This window comes from Cimex lectularius, unplaced genomic scaffold (assembly GCF_000648675.2).
Source record: "Cimex lectularius strain Harlan isolate CLEC.00 unplaced genomic scaffold, Clec_2.1 scaffold388, whole genome shotgun sequence".
Taxonomy (NCBI): Eukaryota; Metazoa; Arthropoda; class Insecta; order Hemiptera; family Cimicidae; genus Cimex; species Cimex lectularius.
Genome location: NW_019394187.1, coordinates 70,189 through 94,032, shown reverse-complemented (window position 1 = coordinate 94,032; position 23,844 = coordinate 70,189). Strand labels below are relative to the sequence as shown.

The following is a 23,844-nucleotide window of genomic DNA, read 5'->3' as shown; positions in this document are numbered from 1 at the left end:
ATATGGAATACAAATATTAGGAAATAGAGAGCAATGTGGATAGTTTAAAAACTTCTATAAAAAATAGATCGATAGTTTGAGAGAGAGAGAGAGAGAGAGAGAGAGAGAGAGAGAGAGAGAGAGAGGAGTAAAATAAAATTCTTCACTTATTGAAACAGAGAACTATGAACTACTTACAGTTGCAGGAAAACATCGTGAAAACTTGTATACATATTATGAAGAGGAAAAAACTGGATTGCAAAGTATCCACTATAACTCTTACAACAAAAATAGTGATATTAATTTTTTTTTTTTAATTAAATTTATTTATTAAAACTGGTCTTATTAGACCAACCATTAATTTTACAATAATATTATACAATAAATAAATGTTTACATTCTTATAAACCCATTGGTACAATAAGATTTACATTTCACTATTCACTATTCACTTATAACTACACAAGTTCATATGGCTTTGTTCTTTTTAATCTTCTGATCGTGTTTCGGTAATGTAAGAGTTTAGTTGCTTCCACATTCTCGTGCTGGCTGAGGCGAGCCTGGTGTTTGGCGGCAAATCTTTGTATTTCCGCCGTGACTNGGAGCTTGGCTATGAAACTTTGCCTCACCCACCCTACTCTCCGGACCTCTCGCCTACTGACTACCATTTTTTTAGACACCTGGACCACTACTTACAACACATAATATTCAAAAATCAAACGGAACTGGAAAATGCATTTATTGACTTTATCAATTCTAAAAATTCTGAATTCTACTCAGACGGAATTAATAAGTTACCAACACGTTGGGAGAAATGTATTGAGAGTATGGGAAATTATTTTGATTAAAGAACATTGCTTTAAAGTAACTAGTTTCTTTTTTTTTGTTTAATACCAAAATCCTGCATTATTTTCCGGACAACCCAATATTTATATTAGGAGTACATACTTGAAAGATATTCTTTTAGGGATTTTTTATACGAGAGAGAGATAGAGAGAGAGAGAGAGAGAGAGAGAGAGAGAGAGAAAGAGAGAGAGTGAAAAGAGAGGAGACGAGAGAGATTGATGAATAATAGATAGATAGAAATTTGATAGATGGATAGAAAGATGGATAGGTAGATAGAGAAATAGATGGATGGAAAGATAGGTAGGTAGGTAGAGAGAGAGAGAGAGAGAGAGAATGAATGATGCATTTGTATTTGTGAAAAAAAGTGAAAAAAAACCCAATACAGACAAACACAATGGAAACAGTGACTGAGTTGGACAATGCTAAAAGTAGGTAATAAAAAGGGAGATAATGTTTTAATTAATTAAAATATGGCAATGTTTTTTAAGGGCATATGCTTAGCTTAAATGCTATTTTAATAATGCTAGAATGTGACCGATGATGATGTGACCGAAGCTACGAGGAGAATTATACCAGGGAGGTTTGGTTGGTACCCCAAGCTCTCCTGTTTTAAGGCTTGTTGTGTTTTTCCTAGTCCAGTTGAATCGATGAGATCTTTCTGTGAAGAAGTAGAAGGTGTGTTGTATTGTAGAAGGTATAAAAGGGTGTTATTGCCATCATTCTTTTCCCTGTCTTCTTCTCCACTAAGCTGTTGTTTTGCTTTCGAACATAATATGAATGGTAGGTTCTTCATCCTCATTGAATGGCCTAGAGATGAGATCATTATGCAATATACCCTTGTTGTGCCTTTTGTGAGTTAACTACTTTAGTTGTAACAATGTGTGTGCTAGTTTTGTCGAAATTTCTTCAACCATGGGTTGGTTACCCCTATCGTTTGTCCATTGCTATTTTTGTTTTATGTACTATTATGAAATTCACGATGTTTATCTTGTTGCCCATATATATTGGGTATTACGGGTATTCGGTGGTAAGCTTGATTATGCCCTTGGTATAGGTTAGCTCGTAACCTTGCTAGACAACTCCACTCACCAGATTGTCTACTTTTTCATTACCCAGAACCCATTTGTGTCTTGGCACCCAAGATATTGTCTTGTTTTTGCGTTTCCCTAGGTTTGATATGCATCCGACTATTTTGAATGTACGTGTTAATACTTTTAGAAGCAAATGTAATATATACACGCATAATAATTGTTTTTGCATGTTCAACATTATAGTTTTATTGTAATTGTGTTTATTAACATTTTTTCAGCGGCATAAGCTAACAAAAATGTTAATGAGAAATAAAAAACTGCGTTTTCTAAGAGGTATGAAAAAGTGAAACACTGAAGTTGGATAAAAGAAAGGGTTTAATAAATAATTTGTGTTTGTTATAAAAAAATAAATACTTTGGTACATTTTAATACTGGGTAAAACTTCCGTAATTAGATGATCCTTATCGATATCCGTATCTGTAGTCGTCGTGTCTTGAGATGTCGTCGGCCCGCCTGTAATCGGTGTAGTAGTCGGTGACGAGCGCATGGTGCGGATGGGCCGGCGGAAGCTGGACGATCCTCGGCGGTGGGATGAGACCCCTGACAGCGAGGGCAGCTGCGACTGCCAGGGCCGTCATCCCTGACCAGAGACCCTTGAAAGCTACCAAGGCGACGATGCCGAACAGGGCTGGCACCGTGACTCCTGCCTTAAGTTTCAGCAGTAACAGCAGCGGAAGGGCGAGCCTGCGAAGGAGGCCCTTTTTCAGTCGACCTCTCCCTGAAAAAAAAATTTACGACAAACGTCAAAATCCATATTTTGAAAGTAGCTTGATTTTTAAACTGATCTTGCTGCGTTGCTTACTGCTAGAACACACAAAGAATTTTTAGAAACGTCTATTAATCAAAAGAATCAACTGAATAAGAAAAAATAATTTATTTAAATATTCATTGTGTTTCTAAAAAAGACTAGAAACACTGATCAATGGCCTAGATTAGTTTTTCTGTGTCATAGATGAGAAAGGCCTTTTATTCCTTTGATCATCACACGACCCAGTAGCCTTGAAAGATTAATGGCTCATCAGAGCCGTTGTATTGGAATTCAAATGTTTTCGTTTCTAACCTGGCATATTTGTTTTATGAAACTTGTTATGGGTTTAAAAATAAATTTTTACATTTAACGCAAATAGTCGATTGTTTTGTAAATTTTGCAAACAAACCTTAGATGAAAAAATATCCCGAAGCACTGTTTTCAAACGAAAAATACAGATATTAAGGTGTTTCTTTATTTTTAATTTTGCCCAAAGGCCAGGAAAATGACAAAAAAATGAATTTCTGTCTTTTATCGTCAGAATGGTAGGTGAAGCTGAAAAAGTGGCCCATTTTGAAAGTGGGACAGGTTGAGGACCAGTCCAGGAGGGAGAGAGAACGATGCATATAAATGCTGAGCTTTCTGTAGGAAATCGCCATTCGTTCGTCAACACTTTGCGGACTCACTGAAGGATTTTATCTTGGATTATAAAGTTCAATAATTCGTAGAATTATTTATAATTGGGATATTTTTATCAATAATCTCTGTATTTGTGTAGAAATAAAACAAAATAGTTTCACAGTAGCCTTGTAAAATATAACTTCATTTTGTTTATCAATACGATTTTCTTTTGAAAAACCGCATTGCCATTTCACAAGGAAATTTTCTAATGTAAATTTTGTTCCTCTGTATTGTGATACTGTAAAATAAAGCATCATTTTTGTACTAATTAGGTTTCCTTTCCGTTGTATTGTAGTTGTAAAAACCTAGTTGACATTTCATACAGACAATTTTGCTAATCAGATCTTTTATGTAGATTTTGCTGTGGAAAACAATGTTGAACCCCTCAAAATCACAACATATCACCTTTACTTTCGGTCGTACACGTACGATAAACTTAATCCGACAAAGTTAACAATATAAGACTTTGGTAGGAGACTAACCTCGAATCCACACACACGATTGAAAAAGCAGACACTTAACAAACGATTTGAAATGCTTTATTAACTACTGAACCGACAATTAAAATTTCCATTAAAATCAAAATTGTTGACATATACATACTTACTCAAACGTATTTGGATGTACACCAGCCAAGGTTACGGATGGGCCAAATATTCCAATATTCAAAGATTACACATTTTTCAAGCTATGATTTCACGACTAATTGTTTTTGCCCCTTCTTATACAAAAATACGCACTACACAGATATCTCTTTACATGCCAATTGTTTTTACATCTATCAAAACCTATTACAAACGTTTTCACAGTAAATTGCAATATCACATTAACACACAAATATACAACAATTACTCTATGCCTCACAATTACACCGTCGACGGCTGAAAAGTGGATAAAACTTCATAGATGACTAATCAAGAACAGCAGCCAATGGTATGATGTAGATCCCTCTATAATGCCGATGTCAAAATTAATTCTAGCCTGTTTTTTTTTTTTTTTTTTGCGAACAATAATTTTATATTATTACTGCCCATGGACTTCTTGTATTATTTAATTGTTCTTTAATTGCCTTTTTAATTATTAATATTTTATTTTTATTTACATTTTTTTTTTGTCAAGTCCCAAGGAAGACCACTTAGTTCCACAGGGGTTAGGGCACTGGGAAGTTGTGTAAGCAAGTCATGATTCTGTTTTTTTTTCTCTCGCAGGCCGAGTTATATACATACCGTTGTACATATAACTAAACGAAGTACAAAAAAGGGTTAATTATACGGTAAAGTATAGTTGAATGTTAAAATCAATTGGTTTCAATTTTCATACAATGAGGCCCAACTAAGATAAGTTTGATTTTTTTTTTAAGAAGTACAGAAAGTGAGAGAAGAGAGACAGGTAGGAATGAAATTAGAGAGAAAATAAAGGTTAAACAGACAAATTAGAAAAACGATAAATAGAAAAATAATAAAGAATAAAAGAATAGAGAGAGATATGGATCACTGGGAAAAAATCTACAGATAGATAGATAGTATACAGGGAAAAGAGAGAGAGAGAAAGAGAGAGAGAGAGAGAGAGAGAGAGAGAGGGAGAGAGAGTGGGAGCGAACGGGCGAGATGAAGGGACCGAGAGAGATAGAGATATTGATAGAGTGTGGGGATTATAGAGAACAAAATTGTATTGTAAGAAACACCCCACACTCCGTATGATTGTACGACTGCACAAAAATCATGAGAAAAATGATAAATGGATAGAAAAATAGAAAGAGAGAAAGGGAATGAGAAAGAGAGAGGTAGAGAGAGAGAGAGAGAAAGAGAGAGAGTGAGATTAGTGAAAATTAGTGATATTAGTGAAATTCTTATATTATTGTATATATGTTTTTGTTCGCCGTTCAAATCCCACACTCTGCATGGCAGGACAACAACCAACAGAAACAGGATAAATATATAAAAGATAGAACGAGGGAGGGAGAGAATGTTAGATTTGTAGAATGTGATGTTTTAGCGAACAAAACCAATCAGCCACTTAGAATGTTGTTCACTAAAATATTTGTAAGAAGTAGTTTTGTTAAAATATTTGTAAGGTTTGTAAAAGCCTGTTTTTTTTTCCAAACGGCACACTTTTCATGATTGTCCAGCAAAGAAAAAATGAAAGAGAAAGAGAAAAAAATAGAAAGATGGATAAATAGAGAAAGAAAGAAAGAGAGGGAGCGAGAGAGAGAGAGAGAGAGAGAAATTTAAAAAATTGTCGTTATAAGATCTACATAAATTGAGAAGATCAACAAAAAATTATTATTTATATGAAAGAAAAAGAGATTTATATGAGGGCAACAGTTCATTTTTCGGCATACTTGATTAATAAAATTCCTCAAATTCTTTTATGAATACTGCAATAAAATAGTAATTTAAATTTACCTTCCTCGACGGACTTAACCGACTTAAGTGGTACATCATGCTCCAAGGCTGTCCTCTGTACGTTTACTTTGGCATTTGTTTCACCTCTAACTCCTGTAACAAAAACGCTGTCTATCTGTAAAACTCACGCACATAAAAGTCTTAAAAAGCACTTGGAAATAAATTGAACAAGAAGTAGTTTTCAAATGATGATATTAGGATTATAATTTTTCAAGTTTCTTAACAATTCATTTTAATTAACCAACAAGATAGAAAATATATATACAAGTATTTGAAACCAATCGAACTGTTCAATGGGTGAAATTCAAACAAAAGGATTAAAGTTAAAAAAGTTCGCTTTTAATTTATATAAGAGTCACGCTGATAATTCTGAGTTTATTGGCATTTAGTATAGTAGTTCTGGATTTCGGTTTGGCACGCATTACCACACACGTACATAACGACACAATTAACACGGACATGAACAGACGTGGAATGGGAGTCAACTGTACTAATCCACTAACCCTGGTCGGCCGGTTACACTCGACGAATTTCAATTGGCACCGGCACGATTTGAAATTTTGGCCATGAACCAAAGAGAAAATAAAATGTGTAATGGCGTCCATAAATAACGAACAACATAGCTATTGTGATAAAGACACGCTGGAATATTTGCTAACAAAATTACAATAACAATTAAGTACTGTTTTGAGTGGTCTGTTTTGTGAATATTTGCAACCTTTTTGTTTTTAAACAACAGTCATCCATTAATATAAGTTAATAAAAATAGGTAAATTAAAAGAAAATAAATTTCTACCTATCGACGACTCTCTGATATATCAAAATATTTATATTATTTAGAGTAAAGAAATGGTTTTCTTTAGATTAATGAAACGTTGTATTTTTGTTACATTTATTTTAATTGTTGAGATGAATTTGTAGTTTGGTCGTTTCTGTATTACTACCCGCTGGCCATTAACCAGCGAGAATAGGAGGACCAGAATAATCCAAAAGGTAGTCTTCAGTAAACGAGTAAATCACAATTAAACTTAATTGTAAACATTTCGCTTTATGCGCAAATAAGTAATTTTTTACCAGCATGACTTATATTTACGAATCTCCGATATAATTTGTGACCAACCGTCACCATTAAAATTTGTATTAGCCTCATTTCTGAACCTTTTAAAATAAAATTTTAAAAAAATTTAAATTTATTTGCACAATCGACACAAATTGTACAAAACGATTCTCATACAGTTAGGTTTTAGAAAATTAAATATTTCAATTATCTTATAAATGCCAATTTTTTTTTATTTGATAAACAATTTGTCTTACATGTTATTCTTTGGAAATTAGCCTGTATTTTGTTTTACAGTTGTTGACCAGACGATTAAAAAACTATTATTTTGTTAAAATTGCACAGAATATACAATTTTTGCCTTAAATTTTACTTGGTAAATTCAACTTACTTTATAACAAAATAGTAATTAATATAACATATAATTATTCATAATTTGTCGGTTTTGTGTTCAAATAACTTTACATCCATGTAAACATGTCGAGGAAAATGAGGAAAAATCAATATATTATACAAATATTAATCATCGATAATTTATCCGTTATAAAAATTTCTCCTTTTAACAAATCAAACCTTATTTTCATATTATAACGTTTATTTCACAAAAATGTGAGTAATAAGTAGCGTGACATTGCTAACGACAAAATTCGGATGGGGCAATTACCAAGTTAGCAGTACAAAAATAGTTTCATCAAAACATTAAAATCCTACTACTTTCCGACTTCTAGAAACATTGTTATTAAGTTTTTAAACATTAATACATTAAGGTTTAACTTGGCACGTTTGCACTGACCACGGCCGAAATGCAAGTATGCAACGTAAACCTGATGATGGAGGGCCAATGATGGTTATTATTTATAATTTATTTATACATATTATAAAAGTTGTTAATTTGTTGCTGGTATTTATATTTAAAATCTTCTTCAATAATTGACTAATTAATAAAAGTGATTAATTAAAGCTGTATAAGGAACATACATACATCTTTTTAATTCTCAGAACACCGCTGGATACTCTTAAAGAAGAATACAAATAAAAACTTCTTAAAAGTTTTCTTATATCATTTCTTTTTATTTTTATTATTTTATTTTTATTTTATTTTCTTATATTTTTTTATATTATTTCTTAGTTTTTCACTTTGATCGATATTAGAAGTACCGCACCTCACGATCTCCATATAATCATTAGAAGTTGCCTCAGTGTTATTTTAATAAGTTGAAATAATATATTTATATTTGCTTCATTTTATTACAATATTTTAAATCATTGATCTTGTCATTGTCTAAAAGTTGAACAAAATAATTTCAAAATTTATGTTATGCATATATGTTTTGAAATATTATGTAAAAATAAATGAATTACATGTAATTTGTTACCTATTGCGATGGTGAAACCGATTTACAATCCACAACAATGTTTAAATTATGTTTTCTACTTCGTTTATGTCGAGATATATCATTTATCAGTTTCTTGGCTCTTTTGTTCCCCATAGAGATCTTTCGTTTTCAGATAATAAGAATAGGTGTTAGTGTGTATGTTTGAAAGTGACTGAGAGAAAAAGTATGAGAGAGAGAGAGAGAGAGAGAGAGAGAGAGTGATAAAGAGAGCGAGAGATTTATAATTTTAAGGGTCAGGATCCGTGCAAAAATGACGCCGTCCAAGGCCGTTTATGCTAAACCATCAAGACGCTGAGGGTTTGCAGAATGTATAATGACGTCGCCGTTTTATTATATCAATTTATTAAGATTTTACAATATTTATTGCTGTATTTTTTTATTTTTTTTACTTTTTATTGATGTTGTGGAGTGAAATAAAGTTATATAATTATTTTTTAATCTAGACGTAACGAATTACTTTTTATTTCAATTTGAACAATTATATTCTTATCCTCACTGCTTTTTATGTTATTTTCTTGTAACGGTTTAACGATGTTGTGCCAACCAGTAAAATCAAATGTAAATTTGACTAACTTTTACAGGATAATTTAAAATTTTTTAAATGAATTGCGGTACTGTAATAAAAAGCATGAAATAATACAAGCTGACTTTATTCCATGATGCAGAACATCTTACAAATTCTTCAATTATTATAATAGTTTTTACATTAATTTTCCATTATTTATTCACTATATTATTGGTGTGCGGATATTAAAATATAATTTAAAAGGTTTATTTTCTTATTTTTTCTTATTTGGTTTATTTAACCTACGTTGGGGCATCAACTGCATATTGTCATCCTAGGATATTTTATAGTGTATAGTATTGTAATATACATCTTTTTTAGAATTGATCAGTAAATTCAAGGCAAATGTGATGACAAATAAAGTGAACAGAAGTATTGAGATTGTTATTATTTCATGATTTTGTATGTTTTACTTTTAAATTGAAAGAAGAAATGAAAAGCAAGCCTACCTTCTTTACTATTTAAAACCAAATGTAGTACTTGTAGTACACATTACAATGCAAATTGGGTTTTAAGTGCTAGTTTTCTTATGTTTTCTTTTATAAGTTTCAAACGCTTGAGTGACAATGGGAATATAAACGTATGGGGCAATAGAAAGCAAAATATTCCAATATTTTTGCCCAATCATTAATACCTGAAAAATAATGTTATAAACGTACAGATTATATGTTATTTATGATTTAATATGAATTATTGTGTTACTTCTCGATGTAAGTCAGGGCATCTGGCTAACAGGAAAGTTAATAACTTAAAATGTCATAAACATTACTTTGTTCTTTACTAGCAATATTTGGTTAAGACATATTCAAATTGAGAAGATAAATGCCACAGTTTCCATGCTCTTTTTTACAATAAACATGGGTGAATAAGTAATATCAGGGTAATAGTGCTTTCTTTCTTTTATTTGTCTTTCTACCTAGTTAAAAGAGGTGAGATTTTTTTTTAAGTTTTCACAAATAAAAGTTATAAAATTTATTTAACTTGCGTTACTCATCATTATTTACTTCAAAGATTAAATTAGTATATTTGTAAGTTTAAAAAAACAAATCAGGTGTAGCTCATTTGTTACTTATTTAAATAAAGTAACAAGATAAATTTTAAAAAGTTCATTCAGGAATATTAAATATTATGAATAGTCTTATGAACAATACTAAAGACTGTTGAATTTATTTAAAGATTTTGCCTTTGTGAACTACTGTATACTTTAGTCAAACATTCTTAGATTTTATCAAACCCTATCATTTGGTTGCAAACTTATAAAAATTACTGATTTTTCCAATTAGATTATTACATTTATCAATATATACGCATTTAGCATCTGTAACTGAAAATACTAATTATTTAAATTAATTATAAATTTTATCTAAGGCTCGTGACACTACACATTAAATTGTTGTAAATTATTCACATTTAGAAGACCTACAATGTTCACAAGTTACTTCAATATAATGTGAATTTTTTTACTTTTTTGAATAATAATTTTTAAACCTACAATTGTGTAATGAGAAAATAAAATGTTAGGTTTCAAATATATGCTAGTTTGATTGAGCATGGAAGTGTGGATTGAGTTGAAATATCTCTGATAAATTTGATTATATAATACTTAATAATACCTCTCAAAAAACTTTAGCTTAGATTGACGCTTTCCTTAAATTGTCAGTTAATTATATGTTACTTAAGAGTAGTTTGAATTAGTTTTGTTGGTATTCATCATTCAATAAAGTAGTTGGCAACTTTTGGTTTGCATAACTGTCAGGCAAAATCGTATATTTGTTCAGAAAAACACATAATATTAGTAACACAAGACGAAGGAAAATTTAATTAAAAGAATGGAATGTTAATTCATGTTAGTGAGTTTTTCAATTTACGTACGGTTATAAATCACTTTTGGCAATTTCACTAACATTTTCCAACTTGAAAATATGTATTTTTTTATTGAATTTTTAAATTATTGTTATTTAGATTTTATCTGTGTGTTCTTTCGTGAGTGATGTTACTTAATTAAAAGGCAATATGTCACCGGTGGAATATTTCGAAAACTTTTATATCAACACTACATCAATTTTAAGGGCACTTTGTTAATTTTTGGACGATCAGATTGTTAATTTGAAATTTAAAGTTTTTCCTTAAGAACTCAGTTATTAATGATATGTTGAGTTGAAGTTTCTGTTGACATAAAACGGTTCGTAGTTGTCTTCTTGTAGCTCTAGCCTAATCAAAGTTGTCGAAGTTTTTTATCATTAAGAAATTAACACTTACCTCTTTCCGCCAAGAGAAATAGAGTGATAACAAGCAGTACGAGTGTCGGACGCATGACTGACGAACAGAAGTCAAATGAAACCGTGATATACCAGCAATTTTGGCTGGGAGCCATCGGGCCAGTTCACGTATAGGCTGTTCCCACACCTTTACCCAATGCGGCTGGACAGCCTACTTCTGGACGTTATCACGGTTCCGGCAGCGTACCGACAGGAAAATTTGACCGGACGTGTGTAAATTTAACTATTAGGCCAATAAGGAACGCTAAAAAAAGTAAGGATTTGGAAAACTGTCAATATGAAAATTATGGTTTTTCTGACGTATATTTTTTTCTGTCAGTACGACTAAAAACTGTCAGTTTTTCCTTTTGAAAAGTGGACAATTTTTTTAAAAAGATAGTTCCTACTCACAGTTAGTTGTTTCAAACGATCTGGCTTTCAAGCTTATAGCTCATCATCAAGTTGTAGAATTCCTTCAACTTTATGATGAGCTAAAAGCTTGAAAACAACTGTCTGTGAGTAGGAATTATCTTTTTAAAAAGAACGAACAACCCACCATTTATCATTACTAATAGAACAATTGGTGTATTTACTAAATTTTATAACAGTATCCCTAGCCCACATGCAACCTGATTCACATAAAAATCTTACTTTTCCAGATGCCCTATTGTCTGGCTTTCATCGTAGGATGATTGTACCTCGTTATAATTTGTTAAAAGTATGAGATTAAAGATTTCATTTGCATCAATTATCATAACAAATATTATGTCCTACGACATTTTTTAATGTTGAACTCGATTATTTTTAAAAGGAGGGAGAGAGATTTGGGATAGTGATTAAATTCCAGTGAAAGAAATCAGTTAAAAGAGACGTGCCGCCGCTTTTCACCGTCGTGCATGTAAATTGTTCTAATATATGCCATCTTTTAAACACCCATAAAATATACCGATATTTGTCTAATTTAACAAAATGTAAATAAAAACTCTAAATATTAAAATAATTATATAAACAACAAGTGTCCTTTTTGTTCAATCACATTCAAAACGAAGTAAATATAATTAAGAAGCATAGTTTTAAATTTTCAAAGTAGCAAATACGATTCTACTTAATTTAATTAAAAATTTTAAAAGAAATATAAATATCCTGCTTAATTGAATTTAAAAAATAAAGTTGTATTTTCCGAACGTTAGTAATGTGTAATTAAAAATTACCTGAGGCACTCACTCATTTAACCCATTAACTAGGAATGTTTCAATAAAATAATTTGCATTTTGTGCTTATATATATATGAATCAGTCGGTTTTCAAGGGTAAAGAAAATTGTAAAAATTATATCGTTTTGAGTTTACACATTTCGGAAAACTTCTTTTCTAGGTTTTTCTACTCTGTTCTCCTGACCCCGATTAGAATAAGAAACGTGTGCTGAAGGCATTTTTGTGCCAGTGTATTAATGAGCCTGTGACCCAGATCCGTCGTGTCAACTTAGAGAGTGATAAGTCTCATTGTCCGAATGCAAAATCCGAGCCTCCACCGCGCTCAGCATCTATCTGACTCATTCGGTGAAACCGGCTCCTCATCGAATTTCGACTGAAAGCGGGACTCAGAAATTTTTTCATAATTAAAACTTTAAAATCCGAAAGGAACAATCTCTAAAAGTTTTTATGTTTACATTAAATCAAAAAATAATGTGAACTATGAATGTATCTATTTTTAATACATATTTTTTGTTTTACACAATGATTGTTCTGAGAAAACTAATAACAATCAGTAAAAACTGAATAATTTATAAAACCTTAACAACTAGACTTTGTCTTTTAAGTAATAGCTAAACTTTGCGGACCTTAAGAATGTTGTAATTTCCAAAGAAGCAAATTTGAGGTCGAATTTACATTAAGCAAATAGTTATATTATTTCCTAAATCCAGCATATTATAGACAATAGAAAAGAAAAATAATATGAGAAATTTAGAATTTTTTACAAACCTTAGAGACCAGACTTTCATAATAAATGAGAATCGGAAGGTTGCAGGCTTTATTCATTTAAAATTTTTACAAAACATTTATAAACAGCTTCACATTTATCTTAAACAAAATAGTTAAACTTGACTAAACAAATGGAAAATAAAAAACAAAGCGGATTTTCCCTAATTGGCAATACTTTTCAATTAATTAATCTTTAATTATGGTTTTGGTTGAGATAAAAAGTCAGTGTCACGAGCAGGATTCGAACCCACGACCTTCGGCTAAATACGCCGTTGCTCTATCACTTGAGCTATCGTGACTTTGATCCACTCGGACATCGAAGTCGATAGCTCAAGTGGTAGAGCATCGGCGTATTTAGCCGAAGGTCGTGGGTTCAAATCCTGGTTGTGACTCTTTTATCTCAACCGAAACCTTAATTAATTGAAAAGAATTAATTTTGTCAAGGACCACGAAACCTAATAGATGTAATTGGCAATACTGTTGGAGTTACATTAGAGCATGAATATAAATAATTGTAGTTTTCTGGATATCCTTGAAAATTAGGATGAAAGTCATGTTGGCCGCTTGGTCCAGGGTATGATTCCTGCTTTGTGCTTTATAATGACCTCCCAAAACCCTTCTTTAAAACAGAATATCCAACAAATTCACGTTCCATAAGATACTATTGTCATACCCAATCACTCAATTAATGTGCTCAATCAACTCAATTCATGTTTAACACATACCACCCCTACAATCTCGTCAGGAGACTGAATCGAAGATGGCCCCTGGACTTTCTAATCAATGGTACAGCTCGGAGAGTAACAACGGTTGAATGAAAAAATATTGCAAATAGAATAGATGGTAAAAAAAGATCAAAGACAAATTTTTGTATTCTAGTAAATGGAAATAATCAGAGCTGCATACACATAAAAATAAAGAGCCGCTCCGGGATTTGAACACGGGACCTCCTGCACCCAAAGCGGGAATCATACCCCTAAACCAAGCGGCCATGCGTTCATGAACAGCCCACCGAGTACACACCGATCATTGATTAATTTAAATCATTTACGGTAAGTACAAATATCCTATTTTTAAGAAAAATCGTACAAATACATAAATGTAAATATTTGCTGAATTAATTTCAAATTTCATCATAAAATTGCTCTTAGTACAACAGTTATCGATTCAAACACTATCAGAAAATTGTCCAAAAAGATTGAACGATTCGCTATTAGAAAATATTTAAATAATACAATATTGTTGTAGATGTTGATGACAAAATAATTAACGTATTTATAAATAAATAATCTATTTTATTCTCTCTCACGATTTAGCTCTTTTGTTTTACTCTGCTTCAATTTCTCACAAAATTTTTTATGACACGATATAAGGCATCGACGCCTCTTTTAGGAATGTAAATAAACAAGGAACAAAAAACAAACACTTATATACAAAACACACAACTACAAAACGGAAAATAATTAGGCAAAAGTAAAATTAAGGCCGCTCTGGGACCTCCTACACCCAAAGGAAGAAGCCTTTTAAAATTGTTTTTTAGATAATTTCAAAGATTAACGGAACTTTTATAAATGAAAATAATATTTCGAATTATTTATGTTTTGGAAAAATTCAAAATCTATTAATATTGTTCTATTTTATGGATTACAAAATTATTTTCTTATTGGATAACTATCAGCGTCAACTGTCAACCATGGAGCGTACAGTTTTATAATTTTATTTTCCACACATTCAGTGTTAAATTTCACAGTTCACAATAAGCAACGAGGTTGACATTTTTCTTGGGTGTAACAAAGCAGCCTTTTATGTGTTATCAAGAAGTCTTTAAAAAAATCTCTGTACCGTGTCATAACATGTTGACGTATTTCCTACATTTGTCTGTATTTTTACAACTTCTACCATTGTAAAAAATATTTTGTTTGCTTAGAAGTTGACCTTATGACCTAAATTAATAATTATAATTGAGAAAAACATGTTTTATATTTTTTTTAAATAAATTGTGCAAAAAAAGTGTTTTTAAATATCTTTAATACACGTTCTGGAAAATGTACATGAAAAGAGCCGGACTTTTAACCCTCTTAAACCCACTTTTCAAAACTTCTGTAATTATTGATTTTATTTTTTCGATATAATATTATAGAATAAACAAAAGTAATTATAAGGAATAAAATAAAAAAGAATCAAACGGATATGTTCCATAGTTAGGGAGAAAAAAAGTTCGGATGCGGTTTCCCCTTAAGTCGATTGAAATAAATATTAATTGAGGTTTTTATTTATATATTTTTATTTTGTTTAGAACAATGTTTGTTCATGAAAAGCTCAATCTTTTATTATTCCTTCTTTTAGAGAAAATTATGAATTTCGTATTGCATAATTTTTAGAATTAGTGGATTAGGGTTATTTTTTTAACAAGTCCAAAAAACGTCTAGATGTTAGTTAGTATCTTTAGTTATCTGTATTCTCCCACGATTTTCAAATGTATTTTGTTTGCTTTGTGCTTTATTACCACAACTATTCTATATTTAGAAGGAAATGTGTTTTAGAAATTGTTTTTTAGATAATTTCAAGTTTTTATAAATGTTGATAGTATTTATAATTGTTTATGTTCTGAAAAAATACAAAACATTAATATTTTTCTGTTTTATAGATTAAAAAATAAGAATTTACCATTGCATAATTATCACAATCTACTGTTAACCTTTGAGCGTATTGTTTTATAATTTTACATTGAAAAGTTGACTAAAATAGTTTTGAATAATGTCACTTGGATATATTTAATTTTGCAGGTTAAATCAATAAATGGAGCAAACAAAAGAACTAAACATATAAAACAATGGTAATATTTTATTATCGAATAAATAGTACAGTCGCGTAATGTTTTTCACACTATTCAACAACTCTTAGAGTTTACACAGGCGTCATTTCAGACGAGAATAAATTAGGTAGAAAAAAATAAATTAGTTGTTTTCTTGGAATTTGGCAATTTTTGGGGCCTATTGGCTGTTTGACTCGACAGCCGGAATTTGAGCGGAGTAGGCTAGGTCGTGAGCATGTTCCATGCTTCTTCTGTAGGGTCCAGTGCCGCCTCCGTAGGACGAGGACCAGCCTGAAGAACCGGAGTTCCAGTCGGGTTGGACCTGCAAGTTTCGTTTCATTTAATTATATTTAAATGTTATTAATTTTTTTTTAATTTTACCTTTCCGAAACTGCTGAGCCCACCGCCACTGCTGCCAGATGCGAAGAATTTCTGGAATGCTAGAACGGCCGCTAGAACGAAAGCGAGTTTTCCAACGAAAAGTGCTTTAAGAGCCATGAGGCCGACGGCTCCGAGGGCGAGGGGCAGAAGAGTGACCAATTTGGCACCGACGAGCATAAGTAACGGAAGGACCTTCTTCTTGAGTTTGGCACGTCCTGGTTAGCAAACAACGTTAAAAATTTCAGTTTTTTTTTTTTTTAACTTTAAGTTCAAATAGTTTTACCTTCATCAAGAGCGCGTTGGAACGATTCTGGAGCGTCTTGGGGCATCCTCAACTGGAGGGAGTGCGATTGCAAAAATCTCAGCGCCGAGTCGTAAGCCAAGTCGATAAGTTTGGAGCTCCTCTCTTCAGCGTTGGCCGGAAGTGATTCCTCGAGTTGCTGCGGTGTCAGAAGAGCCCTTCCTGCTCTGAAGTCGTTTTCCTTTACAAGGGTGATCCCGGAGGCGAGCTGGATGTCGGCCATCCTGGACGCCCTGTCCATGGCCGCGATGGCCCTCACTCCCAAACAACTCACGACATCTTCCCTCGAACTACAATCACCAGCGTCTTCGACCCGGTTGTCGAGGACGGCACCGATCGCAAGTGCGGGAAGAAGAACGAACAGGCTGAATGTGTACATGACTCGGACTTGTGAACGACTGATGGCCAACCCTCCTACTCTGCAGCTTTTATACCCCGCTCCATCCGTCAAGCGAAAGCTGGTAAACAAAGACTCACCCTCTGTACCCCTCCACTGGCCCCGGTCTTTTCGGCCATCAATCATTAACATTAATAGAATAAATTCACTTTTATTTCGTTATACTCTTATTTTACGCAATTGTCTTCACGGTAAATTGCATTAAAAATATAAAAACTAAATTATCTCTTCTCATATTCAACGTTTTTGGTAAATTGTTCTCCCGGATAGGCTAAATTAACCAATCTTTATGAAAATAACCAAATTTGTATAATAAATTAATAATTTGAAAACATTTAATCAACTACATATTTTGATACAAAATAATTAAAAACTCAACTTTTAGGATTTTTCTTGACAGGATAAAAGGAGAAAGATATTACCTGAAGTGTTACAAGTAAGGAAATAGACCTATTTTTATTTCAATTAGTTCCAAAGTCAGTTATTTGTTAATTATGACAATTCTGATGCATTTTATCTCAGCGCAGTCATCGTTAGCCATGCGCCAATATTGTGTTTGTGATGACATGATTAACATGGTCCACGCTTGATTAAATTTTTTATAGATTGTTTTCTTTTAATGACGTTTTTGTACACAGATTACCACCAACTGTTAAAATGTGAAAAATGCTGTAGATTTTTGGATTTTTCTTGGCAGGTTAAAATAAGAAAGATATTACTTTAAGTGTTACAAGTAATGATATGGACATCTTTTTATTTCAATTAGTTCCAAAGTCAGTTATTTGTTAATTATGACAATTCTGATGCATTTTATCTCAGTGCAGTTATCGTTAGCCCAAGCCAATATTATATTTGTGTGTAATGACATGATTAACATGATCCACGGTTGATTAAATTTTTTATAGGTTGTTTTCATATAATGACGTTTTTGTACACAGATTACCCTAACTGTTAAAATGCTTTAGATTTTTGGATTTTTCTTCGCAGGGTAAAAGAAGAAAGATATTACCTTAAGTGTTACAAGTAATGAAATGGGCATATTTTTATTGGATTTAGTTACAAATTTAGTTATTAGTTAATTATTACAAATCTGATGCATTTTATCTCAGTGCAGTTATCGTTAGCCATACGCCAATATTGTGTTTGTTTCTAATGACATTATTAACATGGTCCACGTTTGATTAACTTTTTTGTAGATGTTTCCGAGTAATGACGTTGTTGTACATAGATTACCCCAACTGTTAAAACTCTATAGATTTTTATTCGGAAAATAGAAAATAGAACTTAGAAATCATACTAAACTCTGTGGTATTTTTTCGGCAATTTTTAAAATATTGACTCTTTACGTCTTGCAAGGTAATCTGCCATCACTTTGGACTAGTGTTCACGGATGGTGGAAAGCCGCACAAGTGATCGTCGTTTATCTTTTTTTCAAAGTCATTTTCAACAGACGAATCAAGAAATATCTTGTGTTAAACAAGCATGGGCCAAAGTACCAAGAAGTGGCAAAAGAGAAATTTTTCTTTTCCTTTTTGGACTAATAATTTTCTATACAAGTTCAGTAATATTGAATCAAGAATTCTATCACGATTTTTCGATTACATTTTTAAATTGTTGAAGAACATAAGATCAATGTTCAATGGTAAATGTTTTATTTTTATTATGAATATCATTAATTTTTTCCTGTTTGTTGGTTCTATGTGGAGACATACACATTAAAGTCCTGTTCATCCAATATATGAAAATTACAAAATATTCCTCTACCTCCTCCCTTTTAACCTTTCTTATTCTCTCTCCCTCTCTCTCTCACTCCCTCTCACCCGCTCTCTATTTCTCCCTCCCACTCTCTTTCTCACCCTCTCTCCCTCCCTCTCCCTCACACTCTCTTTCTCTTTCTCCCCTCCACTCTCTTTCTCTCCCTCTCTCTCCCTCTCACTCTCTTTCTCTCCCTCTCTCTCACTCCCTCTATCTTTCCCTCTCTCCCTCTCACTCTCTTTCTCTCCCTCCCTCTCTCCCTCTCTCTTTTCTCACTCTCTCACTCACTTACTTTTTCTCTCTATATCTTTTCTTTACCATAAATCTTCACTTTAACGTAGTCAACCGACAATACAATTGAATGATCTAGTTTTGATTTTTTGTCATGTCAAAGTATGATGTATTGCGGGATGAAATATTTTCTGTAAATTTCTGTTTTGTTCCTTGCCCTTACTTCCCTGTTATTGTGGGTCAGTTATTTGTACACCTATTTTTAACAGAAGTACAACTCAAACCGGCCGGCCGACAGGAGGGCATCGACTGTACCGAAGAATTACACCTTTAATGGGCTGAGACTGTGTCAGGGTTGAGGGCCTAACGGTTCAAGGGCTCTTCCCTCTCGAATTATAACATGCTTTCATCTGAAAGTCGATAGAGATTAAAGGAAAAAAAATAAGAAGAAAGAAGAAATAGAAGGAAAAAATGAGAAGAAGATTTGACCGACGTGGGCTTTCGGTTTTTAATTCTACATTATGAAGCCGTTAATTCACTCTGGCTTCAAAAGATATTGTAAAACCTGAAGTATACTATTCATTTCTTTTTTTTTTCTTTTTAGCTGACATCGTACAGTATTAGATACAATGGGTTTTGAACGGAATGACGGTTACAATGGGTAATCCTAAACTTGGGAAAGTTCTGTGTCCAGTCCTACGCTTCTCATTAAAATTCGTTAAATTATTGCTTTAAAAAAAGCAAAACCGAAAGCTCTCACTGTATACGTGATCATTGCGCCTAAAAAAGGCTATTTATCCCCTATCTTAAATTTAGGTTGACGCTGTCCATTTCATTATTCAAATATGGATAATAGATTGTTTCTCATTGAGATTTCATTTATAATGTATAATTAATAAAGTGGAGTTGAATTTAAATGTGGTTCCTCCTGTTTAGTTATTACGGAGGAATACATTAAAATCCCTAACTAGAAAAACAGGCTGATTTGTATGGATTTGCACTGCATTTATAAAGTCAAATTACTAGAAATTGAGTACAACAAATATTAAATTGCTGTTTTTATAGGTCCTATTATTTACTAATACATATCATATTAAAAGTGAAAAAAAGTTCAATAAGAAATGGAAAAGATACAGAAAGTAAAAATGTAAAATGGAGAGATAGAATGAGAAAGAGAAAAAGAGGTACATTTTCTATTTATTCATTCGATATATACTAACATTTTAAAAGTATTAACAGTATTACAGGTGATAAAAAGAGAGGTTCATAAAGAAGAAAATACCAAATGTAGAAACGGACAGAGAGAGAATGAGAGTGAGAGAAGGGGAAAGAGAGAGAGAAAAAAAATAAAGAGGATGTTTAATTTTGTTTGCACAACCAATATACAAAAACATTTTATAATGATTTACTGTGTCGTATCAAATGTGATTAAAAAGGAGTTGATAAGGACAAAATTTCAAAATATAGAAAGTTACAGAGAGCGAAAGAGAAGAAAGAGAGTAAGATCGGGAGAGTGTAAAAGAGATAGAAGATTGATTTATTTGTTTTTACAATCGATTTTTAGTAACATTTTACATATATTTGCAAAGACTTATCAAATCTGAAAAAAATATTTGTGAACAACAATAAAATGGAAAAGTGAGAAAAATCCTCTAAGAGTGGACAAGGCAATATATGATAACATTTAAAAGCATTTGCTAGATCCTATCAAAAGAGATAAAAAGAAAGATTAATAAAGAGCAAATAAAAATACAGAGACAAGATGAGAGAGAAAGAGAGTGAAAGAGAGAACGGGAGGGTAGTGAGAAGAAGCAAGAAGGAGACAGAAAATTAGCCACTTTATGTATATTTACAATTTTTAGAACTGCTATATTTAAAAATAGATATTTTTATGAATAATAGCTATCAAATGTAATTACGTTTTATAGGTTTTTACAATAATATAACATATCACTAATTTAATGAAATAAACTCTTTATTTGGTAATTGTAGCGTTTTATAATTTTATTTTCTGAGGATGGCTGAAGATGAGGTTTATAGCTCGAAATCTCTAAATAAATTAAACTACCGCGGAATGCCTGGTATCTTTCAAACTTAAGTTTAAAAAAATCGTTTTGTGTTTGTTTGAGTATTACAACTTTTGCAATATTCTTAATAATATATTGTATATGTTTATATGATTTCATCTGTGAATATATAAATGGAAAACCGTCATAGAAATCCTCTCATCAATACAAAAAACTCATATTATCTAAATCAAAGTTCAAAGGGACTTGATTTCTCAAAAGGCAAGGCTTATATGTTATCATTGTATTGTTTAAAGCCTTAAGTATGTACATATATTAACGGGTCACACCCTCAGATGAGACCTTTTGACCTCGTTTTCCTTCTGTTTGCATATTTTCGTAATCAATTTAATAGATGGGTCGTAAAAAGAACTACTTATTGGCTCTTTTAGCACAATGAATCTAAAAAAACCTAGGCCTTAGGACGCATTTTGGTCGTTGATCTTTAGTACATTTTTTGGTGAAAGTTATCAATATAAATTGCTCTATTTTACCCCGTCTAAATTGAATTTTTTTAGTTTTTCATCTATTTCGTACTGTGTATGTTTATAATTTGACGTATTTTATAGTGTAGTGTTAAGTATGTCTTGTACGTTATGTGATATGTTAACGTTTGTATGTGTATGTGTAAACTTTATAGGATCTTATATCTCTTTATGGCTCGTGTATAATCAGTTTATTTTTAAATCCGATTTCCTCCTTAGTGAGAATGGGCTGTGAGTAATCGTAACACGGGGCTTTTTACGGTCTTCAACTTGCGCAACCTGGCCCCGTTATGGGTCGTCCTGGAGATCCTTTTCGTCACAACTTTCTTCAATGGACACTCACGACTTTCGTAGATAAAGGACGGATGAAGAGAAAAATATCAGCGTGTTAATGAGACCGTCTAACGTTGTTTTTGAGATAGGAATAAGAGCCGAGATCGAGGACATAGCCGAGAGATGAGTAAGTACATAGAAGAGACAAAAGGTATCGAACGCTCCTACTCGCTAACTTCTCATTAACGTACCACACCCTCAGATGGGTCCGTTTGACCCCGTTTGCTCTCTGTTTGCATATGTTTATAATAACTTTACTACTTAGTAACAGTCGTTTAACATTAAGTAAAAGTCAATTATCTCTTCCTATCTTTTTTATGTTTTGATAATCTATTAGAGAGATTTCCTTAAAAATCACTTCTTTATTATAATCGCTATATTAAAAAAAATCCCACTAAAACTAATGAAAATTAAATAGAATTGATCAACCTGTTGTCAGGGCAAAAACATATTTCCTAATTCTACTATTTTTCGTGGTCCGCTTGACCAATATCATTCAAATAATTAAGATTTTTAGTTGAGATAAAAAAGTCAGTGTCACGATCGGGATTTGAACCCACGACCTTCGGTTTGATACGCCTTGATGTCACGATAGCTCAAGTGATAGAGTAGCGGAGTATCAAGCCCAAGGTCGTGGGTTCGAATCCCGCTCGTGACACTGACTTTTTTATCTCAAATAAAAACCTTAATTAATTGAATGATATTTCCTAATCCTTTACATTTCAATTTTTTTAATCCATTTTTAATTAAACATAAAATACATAAAATTACACGTAGTTAATTAGATAATAAATTAACTACGTTGTTGTTTTACTTCATATTTTCAGCTTACCGTAGTGAAGTAAATCCTGTCAAGAAGGCTTGACGTCCAACTACTCATTGAAAGTAGCGGCCGAGGCTCAAATCACTTTATAATACATTTTTCATACAATTTTGAGTTCAAAAAAGAATTCACTAATTTCGTGGTCTGCTTGACCAATTAATATATTACAATTAATTTAGGTATTTAGTTGAGATAAAAAAGTCAATGGCACGAGCGGGATTCGAACCCACGATCTTCGGCTAGATACGCCGCTGCTCTACCACTTAAGCTATCGTGACCTCGATCCACTCGGACACTAACTTCCCATCTAAACCGCACCTTTTGAATTTTCCCTCCTTTTCGCCATTTTTCAACATCATTTTTTATCTCAACTAAAAGCCTAAATTAATTGTAATATATTAATTGGTCAAGCAAACCACGAAATTAGTGAATTTAATGAATTAAAATGAAGTATACTTCACTAAAGCTCTCCGTGGCCATTTCATTTGTCGTCGAGAATCCAATCAGATTACACGACATTTGAAAAATGGCAAAAAGGAGGGAAAATTCAAAGTTATATTTTTCACGTATCAGTAAACCTTTCTTCAAAACCCATTTCCATATGGAAGTTATTCCTTTTTTGTTTGGAGGTACGGTGATAGGCAGACAATAGTAGCAAACGTTGGTTTTCAAAATTCACTCAGAGAGTTTTTTTAAATAAAAATTATTTCTAATAATAAAATGTTACAATTTTAGGTTGTTGCCAAAAATTCCCTAGTGTAAAATGCCCTGGCCTGGTAATCCTTAGTAAATTAAGACAAATTTAATGGATTAATGTCTGGTTGGAATAGACCTAATAGGTTTTGAGAAAATAGCATTGAAAAATGACAAATTTTGAGTCTCTCTTAGAAAAACCAAATGACCTTAAGGAATTGTCGAAATAGGTGAAGATTTGATGTTTGATGCTTAAATAAAAAGTGTTAACTGAAAAAGAAATTTTTCTCAAAATTAAAATTCATCGGGTAGAAATAGAGTTAAGAAACAACAAGAAAAAACTTACAGATCTTTGTCTGTAAAACGGTCGCTATCTCCCTTGATTATTTAATATGTCGGAGTATAACTATTAACTACAGTATTGCACATGAAATTAATTAATTATTAGATATTTTTATAAACTTGAATGCTTCAATGCTTATTGGTTGAGGCGGCTCAATATTGAAATGAATGGGAATGAATATGGGTAGTCCATGAAAATGAATTTGGAAAAGGA

At 32.1% G+C, this 23,844-nt stretch overlaps 2 protein-coding genes and 1 non-coding gene across 3 annotated transcripts; all 3 read right to left on the bottom strand.

Moving 5' to 3' along the window:
* Nucleotides 1–2,233: 2,233 nt before the first annotated feature.
* Nucleotides 2,234–11,089, bottom strand: LOC106669275. The gene is made up of 3 exons (XM_014398618.2): nucleotides 11,029–11,089; nucleotides 5,751–5,843; nucleotides 2,234–2,634 (listed from the first exon to the last, which is right to left on the bottom strand). The coding sequence occupies exons 1-3, from the start codon at nucleotides 11,081–11,083 to the stop codon at nucleotides 2,318–2,320; spliced, it is 465 nt and encodes a 154-aa protein (XP_014254104.1). The 5' UTR covers nucleotides 11,084–11,089; the 3' UTR covers nucleotides 2,234–2,317.
* A 2,838-nt stretch (nucleotides 11,090–13,927) lies between these two features.
* Trnap-ugg lies at nucleotides 13,928–13,999 on the bottom strand. Its single transcript has one exon. It is a non-coding gene; the product is annotated as a tRNA-Pro (tRNA).
* Nucleotides 14,000–15,834: 1,835 nt separating this feature from the next.
* LOC106669281 lies at nucleotides 15,835–16,920 on the bottom strand. Its single transcript, XM_014398625.2, has 3 exons — nucleotides 16,488–16,920; nucleotides 16,205–16,419; nucleotides 15,835–16,145 (listed from the first exon to the last, which is right to left on the bottom strand). Exons 1-3 carry the CDS (start codon nucleotides 16,882–16,884, stop codon nucleotides 16,002–16,004), a joined length of 756 nt encoding a protein of 251 aa, XP_014254111.1. The 5' UTR covers nucleotides 16,885–16,920; the 3' UTR covers nucleotides 15,835–16,001.
* Nucleotides 16,921–23,844: the final 6,924 nt, after the last annotated feature.